We start from the raw sequence: 12113 nt of genomic DNA, 5'->3' as shown, positions 1-12113 counted from the left end.
TTTCATCCCAGAGAAATCGAGTTTAAAGAGTTGAAATCATGCTTGGTCGGTTCAAATCAAGTGGGAATCAATCCGGATATAATCATACAAAACCAAAAAAATCGATTTGGGATTCTTTCCTCGGCACGGGATCGATCGATCTATTCTTACAGATCGGTCGATCTGTGTAAATCGACCTTCGCCGATCGAGAGAAATGGACCAGGTCGATCAGTATATATTTCGCGTTTTTTTTGTTCTGAATAATGATCGGGATCGATCGATCCACTATAACTTGTAAAGTGGGATCGATCGATCCCCCTTGTCGAACTCAATATATATTTTTTTAAAAAAATTACAATTTTAAGGGCATTACTGCCATTTTGGAAAAAATTAGTCTGATAAGACATAAAGTAGTATAAATTAGTCTAAAGGGATATAGTTACCATTTTTTTGCTCTAAAAAAACCGATTTCCCTATTTATTGACGTATTGATAATTTACACCTTTTCCATAATAAAATAAAACAGTGGGTCCCACACTCATGGCCATCTTAGCCGTCCAACCTTTTTTTCTTTAATAAGCTTTTCTGCTGGCCGACCTTTACAGGTGGTGATTACGTGTCCGTGCCCATCTACTGAAAAAACAGAAATCTGATTACAATTAAAAAAAATAGCGATAATTGTAGTTTTTTTTTATGCGATAATTATAGTTTGATAAATTGATACTCCAACTTCTAATGGCGCAGACAATATGATCCGTTCTTTTTGATGTAGAAGCCATTTTTAAAAAATGATAATATATTCAAAAGTTATTAACTTTTTCATGTTGGTTAAGTATTATTTCGATTAAGATTTGACTAATTTTTCTTGCTTTCGGAATTAAGTCACATATCTTCCTTTCTTTTCTTAGTTTTCTGGATTAGAATTTTCATAATTAGCATTTCTAAACTAATTTTCTTTAAAATTTGAGGAACATTTTAAGTATGCACACTATTCATACCATTTCTAGTGAAAAATATTGACACAAGTTCGCAAAAAAAAAAGGGGTTATGGTTGCAACTTACATGATACAAAAACATGTTGTCAAAAAATACAAAAAAAATCTATGAAGGAATTTTTAATTATAATATATATACCGAAAACTTCTTTAATCTTTTGTTTAAAACAAAGAAGCAATTGAACAAAAAAAAAAAGGTGGGGGTGAAGATTTGATCTGACGTGGCGACAGATATGTGGGCCCATTTTCAAGTGGAATCCTACCTGGCATACACTCAAGTGTCAGCGATCGGACACATGCACAATGAAATCAATCGAAGTAACTTGTCGCCATGTCATTATCAGTCAATACATGGGACCCATATTTTTGCATTTATTGGTCCCACCCACCGGCCTATACTTGTCGTCAATAATCCACGTAGATTAAATAAAAAGTGAAAACAAAAACGATAACGCTTATTGTTGGGTAAAGAAATAGAAAACTCGAAGAACCTTTTCTTTTTACATTTATAACAACAAAAGTAAATAAACAAATTGTTTTCCATGTTATCGGTTAGAAATAAAAATGAAAAACAACTGGGTGATATTTTCTACAAAGTAACAACTGAATGATTTAATAATACATCGGATTATATTTGTTATAATAATTTAAGCAAAAAAAAAATTGTTATAATAGATGCGAGAATATAAAGTGAAACAGGTGAATAAAACGCAAAAAGTTAACATTGTTTATTTGTTGCTACGTCTACTATGAATAACTTTTTATCATTATGACTTGAAAGTATTATTCAGATTATACAAGAGTTTTTTTTTTGAACTTTAATTATACAAGAGTTACTTAACATAATATATAACGATGATGACTAAACGTATTCCGGTTCCGAAGCTACCAGCCATGTACGACGATGATGGCTTTTTTTTTTTTTTTGAGCAAATACAACGATGATGGCTAGAAGTATATTTTAACACGAAACTCGTTAAAAACAAATTTGTGAAGGAAAGAGCTTTAATTAGAACATCAATAATTCAATACTAACTAAAATTTAAGATTATCAGTAAAACGAAAAAGGTAGTTAGCAAACAAATTATGCTGATATTCAGTTATTCGCTGCCAAAATATTCAGTCTACTAAAAATGTCATTTTCAACCCAAAATAAGATTTAAGTAAACGATTCCATATTCCCTTATGAAGAAACGTTTAGCTAAAAGAACAACCATATTTGTATGTAAAATCAAATATTTCACTTCATTGTGTCCTAACTCATAGTTTTTTTTTTTGAACAACTCCTAGTATACCTAGATCTACCAGGTGTTATGAACACATATGAAGCCAAATCATGTTCACAGGATATAAACATATATATGTACTATTTGACCTTGTGCTTTTGACATTACATGTGATATCTTATCTGAATCAGTAAATAATTTACTTTGTACAATGTTAAGCAAACGCAAAAGTCCAAATACTAGAGTTTATAATGACGTTCCTTTTCTAATATCGTGCAATATATCTCAATTCAAAAAAAAAAATAGATTATAAATATAAACGATCTATTGACCAAAAAAAAAAAAAAAAATATAAACGATCTATATTTTTTTTGTCAGCATAAACGATCTATATATAACAACAATATAAGAAGAGTTCTCATCGATTACTTCAACATTTTAATAACAGTACCAACCTTATACCAAGCATCTAATCTATTATGAATAATATTAATTCCAACCACCTTTTTCATCAATTGTTTTAGGGATCAACTTTTCTAAGTGACAAAATTGATGATATAATCTGATAGTAATACAAAGAATTAATGGGGACTCTTGTGAATACAGTTGCAGTGTCTTATTAGGATACTCTGACCCTTAAGGTCACCACCAATATTTTTTTTAAATAATAATCGTTAGGATAAAACTAAGTTGCTAAACATTAGATTAACTATGTATGATCCGAAATTTTGGTATGATTTCAGTGAGAAGAATTGATGAAAATGATTTGACAGAACTTGAAGAAAACTTCAGGAGTAGCGCATAACGGTGGCTCGTGTGTTCAGACGGTTTAAACTTATAAATAGTGCTGCTAAGTTGACAAGTTACCGGGCTTAAAGTTTTTGATAGATTTACTTTAAAACATATATCATGAATATGTTGGGTTCCTTCTGGTCCATGAGATTAGTATTGGACCTTTAGGGTTAGTGAAATACATATATATAGTCTCTTGACCTAATTTTTTATGTAGAGACTTACAAGAATAAAAAAAACAAAAGAGAGAAAAGAAGAAAGGAGACAGAATTTCGTCTGGATTTGTCAAAGCAGATTTGGAGGGTTAAACGGATCCTGATCGGACTGATATTTTGTGGGAAGCTTCTTCAGTCAGTGAGTTAAAGGTTCACCGAAGGGATTTAGATTTCAACGGTTGGATCTTCTGTTGTCTGGGTTTTAGTGAAGCTGGTCGTCACAGTTCTTCAGCAGTGCTGTCTTGAGTGATTGGTAAATCCGACGGTGAGATCTTCTCTGATTGAGCTGAAATTTGGTAGAGGTGTTGTTGACTGGTTTATCTTAGATTTGTATGGTGAGATTAGTCTCTGGTTGCCGAAATCCTTGTGAGCTGAGGTCGTTTGGTTTCTGCTGGTTTTGAAGCTTTGTGTTGCTCTCTTGTTGTTGTTGTTCTTGTGTTGGAGATAGCTCTTTGTAGCTTGAGTCTATGTTCTGTTCAGGTTGTTGAACAGGGAGGACGTGGTTGTACTCACATACATTTATATAGTGGATTGTTGAGTGTACTACGGTCCCGTGGTTTTTCCTTCTCGAGGTTTTTCACGTAAAAAATGTTTGTCTCATTTAGTTATTGCTTATATTATATCCTGATATCGTCGAAGTATTTTTCTCTCAGATTCTCACAAAGTCAGGGGAAACACGATTGCTACATTCCGCTGCGCTTCGTGTCCTCTTTCCCAACAGAATACGAATCGACCAGCATGCTCGGCGGTTTTTTAAGATTGCAGGTCGTATTTTTAATAAGTAAAACAAAACAACTCGACCAGCATGCTCAGCGGTTTTATATCGCTTCAGGCATGCCGCATGCATATCAGTCTACCTCATGCAATGTATATTAAACTTGAAGTCATGGATTTTATAAAATGTTTCTTCTGAAGTCCGATAACTTCTAGAGGTCGTTCAAAAGCAGAGGTAACAAAACTTTTCACATATAGTAACGCTCATCTCTCTCCTTTTTTCTTTCTTTCAAAAAAGTAACGCTTATCAAATAATGTGCCACTCAGTTTAGGACCTTTAGATTCCTTCGTTTTTTTGGGATACCTTGGAATTATCATACAATCGCTATGAAAGCCGCTCTGACCATTACCAATCCATTTGAGAGATTTTAGTTAACTATGTTTAACAGTGTTAACATTGGACGGGTCGTCTAACCGAGGTGACTATGTTCTCGGTATTTATGTCATAATATTGTTTCGTGATACACCCCCACCTATATAGCAATCCGATTTTGTATAAACTTTTCAAAATTTAATTTCAGATTTTATGGTATAAAAAATCCAGTGCACGGATCATTCAACTGTGTTACACTAGATATAATCCCACCATTTACATGTATATAATTTCTCCTCGTCCATCATCACTTTCTTCCAAAATGTATAAAATCTGATATAAAAATGGTTTGGATTACCAAGAAGAGATGGAGGAAATCCGGGATCCTTCATACCTAAGACCACAACATGTGATATTAGTTTTGTAATTCAATTCTACAACATTTAAGTTTTATATATGATGATTTTTCAGTCGAACTGATGATACTGATAAAAGATTTATATTACATAAAAAAAAGGATTTGTCTTAAATATTTACAACTAGACGTTAATCGCAAGTGGTGTCTATCATTAAGACAAACTGTACATGATATTTCTTTCTCAAACAAATATCACCAAAAGCTTCTTTTCATCTCATGAATTATGATTGCAAGAGAATATTAATTAAACTAATACTTATTTTCTTTTATAAAATATTTTTCCCTTACAGATATTTAAAAGAGAAGATTCTATAGTACTGCTTTTTTAGTATTTGTTTCTACTATAAATAAGCCATCTCCTCGAGCAACACTCTTCACACATCAAAGCATCACACACACAAATACACATTTTCTCTTCTCTTCTTTGATCTTTTCCTCTCTTCTACACATTCAAATGGCCACTGCTGATGTATGCATACATATGTTCTTAATTTTTTTCAAACCCATTTCTCATTAGTCTAAAGTTTGATTAGCGATCCAGTTCTAGATTCAATGTTTTTCACTTGTCTTAATCCACTTAGATGCTTAAGTTTACACAATATATACATGATCCACAACATGAGAAAATATTATTTATTCTGTAACTATACCAAACAAAAACCTCATGCAGTTTTGAATTGATCTTATATGTGACAATGGTTTTGCAGGTTGAACAAGTGACTCCAGCCGCAGCTGAGCACGTCGAGATGACACCACCAAAGACAGTAGAGCCTGAGGAAACAGTCGCCGTTGTGACTGAGTCTGCTCCAGCTCCGGTAACAGAAACTGAAGCTCCCGTGGAAGAAACAGAGGAAACCAAAACCGAGACGAAAGAGGAAGAAGCTCCCGTCGAAGTAACCACTAAAGACCTCCCCGTCGAAGAAACAGAGGAGACCAAAACAGAAACTGAAGAGTTCAAGAAAGAGGAAGAAGCTCCCGTGGAAGTAACCACTAAAGACCTCCCCGTCGAAGAAACAGAGGAAATCAAGACAGAGGCGGAGGAGATCAAGAAAGAGGAAGAAGCTCCGGTTGTGGAGGAAGAGAGCAAAGCAGAGGAAGTCGTAGAGCCTAAGAAAGAGGAAGAAGCTCCGGTGGTTGTGGAGGAAGAGAGCAAAACAGAGGAAGTCGTAGAGCCCAAGAAAGTGGAGGAAGAAGTGAAGACAGAGGATACTCCAGCTGTTGTGGAGGAAAAGAAGAAGCCAGAAGCAGAGGAGGAGAACCCCACTGAAGTAGCAGCCGAGGAAGCCGCCGCAGCTCCGGTGGGAGTTGCCGTGGAGAAGGCTGATGAGTAAATCTGAAAGAAAGAAGTTTGCTACTTTATAAGTACGTTGCGTCTTTGCTTTGTTGTTCCGAGTCTGTCACTCTTGGTGGCCCCTTTTGCATCATCTCCCTCTCTTTATTCCTACTTTCAATGTTTAATATAATGAATCCTCTTTAAATAAACGAAACTCATCTCTTGCTCACTACAATACAAGTAACCGTTTGGTCCTAGAATCATCACTTAGAACTAATATCTAAGATTCATATCTAAGCAAAAAAAAAACTTACAAAAAAGTTTCAGAAGCTTCTATCTTTATGTTCTTGTCTCTCCAGCGAATATACCCATCAACTCAGCCACAAGCTCCTCATCATCATCATCATCATCATGTTTCCTCACATACCTTTTCAAGAAATCCTGATCTGTACATACCAAAACAGTTGACACTGGAGGGAGTTCACTTTTGATCAACCCTTTGGCAATAAGAGCTTTGATTACATTACACCTAGGTACCATCCTCTTCTCCATGCTGTATCCAAGCACCTGAGGGTACGAAGCCACAGCCTTTAGTGGCCAACCCATCTCCTTCACAACAAACTCGATCTTCTTCTTCACCGTCTCCACAGAATACCCAATGCACGGAGGAAGACGCTTGACCATCATAGCAACATCCTCTCTGCTGAAACCTAAGCCTATGAATGTCTCAACAGAGTTCAATATATTCTTCTCTGAAACACCAATGCACTGAGGAAACCTCTTCACCACTAACCGGACCTCGTCTTCCAATAGTCCACACTTTCTCATGGTTTCGAAGTTCAGAGTTATCTTCCTCTCAGAGAGTGTCAAGAAAGTCGGAAACTTCTTGAACATTACCCATATATCTTCCACAGCAAACCCTAAACGCTTATAGACGTTCACTTTCTCCTCCATTGCTTCCTTGTTCAGCCCCTTGACAACTCTCAGAGCTTCAAGAAACTTAGGCGTAGTTGGATCAAAACCCATCTCAAGAACCTTCTTGAGAGACTCCCGAAACGTCTCTTTCCCACAGATATGTGGGCACTCTGAGATTAGCAAAGGGAACAGCAACCTCTGAGGCACACCAATACCTCTCAAAGCCAACACATTTCTGATTTTATTCTCCTGTTTACCCCTCTGTGGGGATAAAGTTTCCAACTTTGAGCTCTTATCCGCTTCCATGACCTCTTTGACGAAGTCGTAGTACACGCTTAAAGACCTGTCCTTTGACAAGATCTTTGGAACTTTCGAGATGGTTTCAGTTAGCTCTGAGGCTGAAGATACTTTTGATTGTAAAGCTTGAAGCTTTGGAGCGAGAGACTTGTCAGCATCTAGTGTAAGGAGCAGTGGGTAATCTGTAATGATGGTGGAGATTTGAGAATCTGTGAAGCCGTGAGTTCTCAAGAGATTCAGAACTGAATCAGGGTTACACTTGTTGTTGAAGCTGACTTTCTTTGAGATTGATTCTGCAAGTTTTGGGGTGAAACCCAGTGAATCAACGAGGTAAGAGACTGTAAAGTTCGGACCTTTGCGAGCAGCAGAGGAGAAGGGAGTGAGATTCAGTGAGAGTCTACATTTCTGCAACCTTCTTCCACGGAGAATCAGAGAATACATGACAGAAACAGAGCAAATGTTTGTTGTAAGTTTTTACTTGATAAACCCTAATCTCTCGTATACGACGATTAAGAACATGGATGGGCCTTGTGAAAGAACCTATCTGCTAATGACAGATGAGATGAGTCCTTCCTAGCAAAGCAATAAGAACTTTCACTGTCCAACAGTATCTTCCGTTTTAAATTGTCCTAATCGAATTTTTTTTAACACCGATTAATTATGCTATTACAAACTATAAGAAACGTTACATAGACGACAATACAAATCTACCTACCTTATAAAAATTTATGTCTGACTGCATCACCTTCTACCGCCCTATAAAATTCATTCTTGACGAGATACACTTTGCCAATGATGAATATCTTTTGTAAGTTTTTTCTCTAATATTCTGCATAATCCGTCTTCTACGAAAATTAAAATTCAAACTTGCTGGTATAGAACCATTAATGAACACTTGGTCAAAAAAGAAAATAATATTTTTTCTAATATATTTATTTAATAAATATGTATATCTATGTATGAACACCAAAACAAATCACCTAGTTTATATATATATATATATATATATCAATGTTTTTAAAACCAGACTGATTTGATGGTTGAACCGGATTCGACCATGAACCGGTTACATAGCCGGATTTGGTCTAATAATTGGTTCGACCATAAACCGGTCACGTAACTGGATTAGATCTCAGAGTTATTAAACTGATAAAAACAATTAAAACTATCAAAATATATAAACCATCCATATAAAAATAAAACTAGTTTATATTTATAATGTTTTATGTTTTAAATTCATTTATATTTTAATTAAGTATAATATCTATTAACATTATTTTCAAATTTATACACTAAAAATATATTAAACCGGATTATTGAACCAGATTTGACCCGGTCAAACCATATTGAACCGTGACACAAAAATTATCCGGTTTAGTTTTTGGTTCGGTTTTAAAACACTGATATATATATATATATATATATACATATATATTTAAAACTCTAGCAATGTAGAATCTGATTCTTTTAACCAAGTCGCCTTGGTCTAGTGGTAAAGGGGGTCCGGCTGGAGTTTCTGCCACGAGTTCGAGTAGTAGCATTGGCCACCCATAGAAGCTTTAAGTGGCAAGAAAACTCGGATTTCTATGGACCTCGTGGAGTTAGTGTTTGGGCTTTGAAAACTTTTGGGATCTCCACGGTTATAAAAAAAAAGAATCCGATTCTTTTGTCAATTTGAGACTTTGGTTGCTTGTGTTTTACTGCTTTGTTTCTTGTCGTGATTAGCCTTTGGTCACAGTATTTGGGAGAGTTAACCTTCGTTTGATACATTGTTAGAAACTTCTTGTTCACACAAAAAAAAAACGCCACAGATATCAAACAGAGATCGGCGTTGCTCAGAATTTATGAGATGAATTAATTGGTGTTTGTGGACCATTGTATAATTTCAATATGTCACATCTTGATCTGAAAATTATTACTAAATTATATCATACTAGTTAGTTATTATAAAAGTTAATAATATTTTAAGAATAAAATGAGAAAACTTCTTATTTGAATCTCAGATTTGAATAGTAATTTGTTTATTTAGTATGGTTATTGATATGATTCTGATGATGATAAGGCACTCTGTTAAGACTAGTATTAATATGCTATTCTATTTTAGTTAGTTCTATTGAGCAATTTGTTGTGGCCGGAATCACGAACATATGTAATCTGCATTCTGAAATTATTTAAGCAGTATTGGAATCAGTTTATGTTGTAAACCATACTTTATGTTTACCTTTCTAATAGCATCTCCAACGGACACTCTATAACTTCAAATATTAAGTTTTTTATTCTCCAAAAAGAAACTTCAAAACTTCAAATTTTAAGTTTCGAGGAGTGAAACTCTGTATTTGAAGTTTCACTATTCAAAACTTCAAATTTAAAGTTTCAAATTTTTATTTGCATTTTAGTCCCAACAATCATACATCACCTTTATAATCCATAAATATTTTTTTGTTTATTGTTTTAATCCTTAAAAAAATAATATCTCATAAATATTTTAAATTTTGTTTACAGAATTTAAATTTTACATTAAAATTAAATAAAACTTTAAAATAAGATTTAAAATATTTTAACTAGGAAAACAATAATATACAAAAGAAACTTAACAAAAAATATTTAAAAAAATTACATGAAGACATAACTATTACACAAATTTAAATATTACAACAACACTAGTAGCCAGATAAGTTTGATCCGGAACCTTCAAAATTTTCAAATATTATTACTTTTTTTTGTGCAACCGAAGATGATTGTTGTTGTTGTTTTTGATGTCTTTTTCATACCATTTTTTTTTGTTCATATCCAATATATTCATGAGTATTAATATCACCGAAAAGAAATTAGTATTTTAGCAATATTTTATGTTTCTATTTTACTTTCTAGTTCTTATCTAATATATTTACAAGTATCAATATCACCCGATTTCAACAAAGTAAAAATGAAGAGAGTCATTTTTACTTCGAAATACACTAATAGATCATATATGCATTACGAAAATCATTTATAGAATAATATGGTATTTTGCTTGAAGTTTAATATTAATTAAGTTATTTTTATTTAAATTTTTATATTTTAAAAGAATATTTCATTAGTTAATATTGTTGTGATATGTTTATATATGTGCTAGTTATTTATAAATTTTTTATGAATTCAAATTAGTTATGACAAATATAAGGACCATATTATAAAATACAAATAGTTTTGAAGTTGAGTTTGAAGTTTTGCTTTTAGAGAATAATACCTTTAAACTTCAAATATAAAGTTTTAGAAACTTCAAAATAGAGTTTCTTTTTAGAGATGCTCTAAGGGTCAACATCACTATCATGTTTTTTTTAGAACAAAAAAAAAAAACATGATAGTGATGCTCTAAAACAAAAGGTAAACACAAAGTGTGGTTTACAACATAAACTGATTCCAATACTGCTTAAATAATTTCAGAATGCAGATTACATATGTTCGTGATTCCAATACTGCATCACTATCATGTATATTGTGTACCTATTCTGTAGTATTTGGTTTGGGTCAACTAATGTTGGAGTTTGTACCATTCCGATGTTGCATTCCTAAATACATGATCGTTCTTTTCTGATGATGTTACTCTATTTTCTGATGATAAATCTAATAAGGTGACAATATGTAGTTAAAAATTGAAATTTATGATGTTGGTGCAAACACTTGAACACTTCTTTTGTGCGGTATCAGACCTATTGATATTTTTTAGCTCATATAAGTTCTAATTTCAGTGCAGGCGACAAATAGAAAGAATAACACTTAGCTGATGTTTAATCGTAACGGGAGACGTGGTAACTTTCTTAGTGTGTTGGAATCATTTTTATTTGTCATTTTTGTTTTATGAGATTTTAACTTAATGTATTTTAATATTTTAGTATTTTATAGTTTTTTGGTGTCTAATTTTCTTATAGAATTTTTTGGGCGTTACAAAGAAAAACACTTTTTGTTGAAAATTAATATTTGCATTGATTTCTAGTAACTTCTTTTGAACTCATTTATTATTTCATCTAAACTATTAAAACTGAAGTGAAAATTTAAAATAACCCTGATTTTTCCTAAAAAATTACAATCTCATGCCACTGAGTAATTAAGATGTATTTATTTAAAACAATATATTAATTAATTATTTTGCTCAACCATTTCCTAATCTACGCAAACTATACGAGTATGGTTCGTTGGATTTGGTCCATATATATCAAAACTATAAGTTTAACTATCCAACACATGGCCTAACTCTGAACACATAAATATTGATAGTGCTCATATTATAAATCGTACTATGAATTTTTTTTTTTAAATTCCAAGACCTCGGATTATAGTATCCATTATTGATAGTGCTCATATTATATATCGTACTAGGAAGTTTTTTATAATAAATCCAAGACCTAGCATTATACAGTAGTATCCATTTTGTGGCATATAGAGTAATTGGTTTAATCTTTAAATACGTAGGGGTTATTGGTTGTTGTATTTTAATGGATTTGAAAATCCGAACTAAATCTAGTGTTATTGGTTCTATGATTTTCAAATCTATATTAAAATCATGTGTTATTGATTTAATGATTCATAAATTCTATATCAAATCAAGTGTTATTCAATCGTACGGATTTACTAATATATTTGATTTAATAATGGATTTGAATGGATTTACTTGGATTTTTTAGTTAAAAATACAAAAACTCAAATCCGAGGGAAAACCTCTGGATTTGCATATTTTACTTGGATTTATAAATACTATATGGATTTCTAAATGAATCAAAATATATAAACCAATAACACCTCCTACATGTCGTACTTGCAACAATCTATCAAACCGGTTTAATATAGTTTGTTACAACGTTGACCACAGACTATAGTATCGATTTGGTGGCATACGAAGTCATTGGTTTAGTAATTGCGAACAAATTGTTTTCAC

The 12113-nt window shown here is 32.8% G+C and overlaps 2 protein-coding genes across 2 annotated transcripts; one reads left to right on the top strand and one right to left on the bottom strand.

The window, feature by feature from the left end:
• The first annotated feature begins 5055 nt into the window (after nucleotides 1–5055).
• LOC106317880 (FK506-binding protein 4) lies at nucleotides 5056–6213 on the top strand. The gene is made up of 2 exons (XM_013755682.1): nucleotides 5056–5182; nucleotides 5421–6213. The coding sequence occupies exons 1-2, from the start codon at nucleotides 5168–5170 to the stop codon at nucleotides 6042–6044; spliced, it is 639 nt and encodes a 212-aa protein (XP_013611136.1). The 5' UTR covers nucleotides 5056–5167; the 3' UTR covers nucleotides 6045–6213.
• Nucleotides 6104–7759, bottom strand: LOC106317877. The gene has a single exon (XM_013755680.1). It carries the CDS (start codon nucleotides 7637–7639, stop codon nucleotides 6326–6328), a length of 1314 nt encoding a protein of 437 aa, XP_013611134.1. The 5' UTR covers nucleotides 7640–7759; the 3' UTR covers nucleotides 6104–6325.
• Nucleotides 7760–12113: the final 4354 nt, after the last annotated feature.

Source organism: Brassica oleracea, chromosome C9 (assembly GCF_000695525.1).
Source record: "Brassica oleracea var. oleracea cultivar TO1000 chromosome C9, BOL, whole genome shotgun sequence".
Taxonomy (NCBI): Eukaryota; Viridiplantae; Streptophyta; class Magnoliopsida; order Brassicales; family Brassicaceae; genus Brassica; species Brassica oleracea.
Note: the sequence above shows the minus strand (reverse complement) of the source record. Positions and strands in the feature narration are given on the sequence as shown.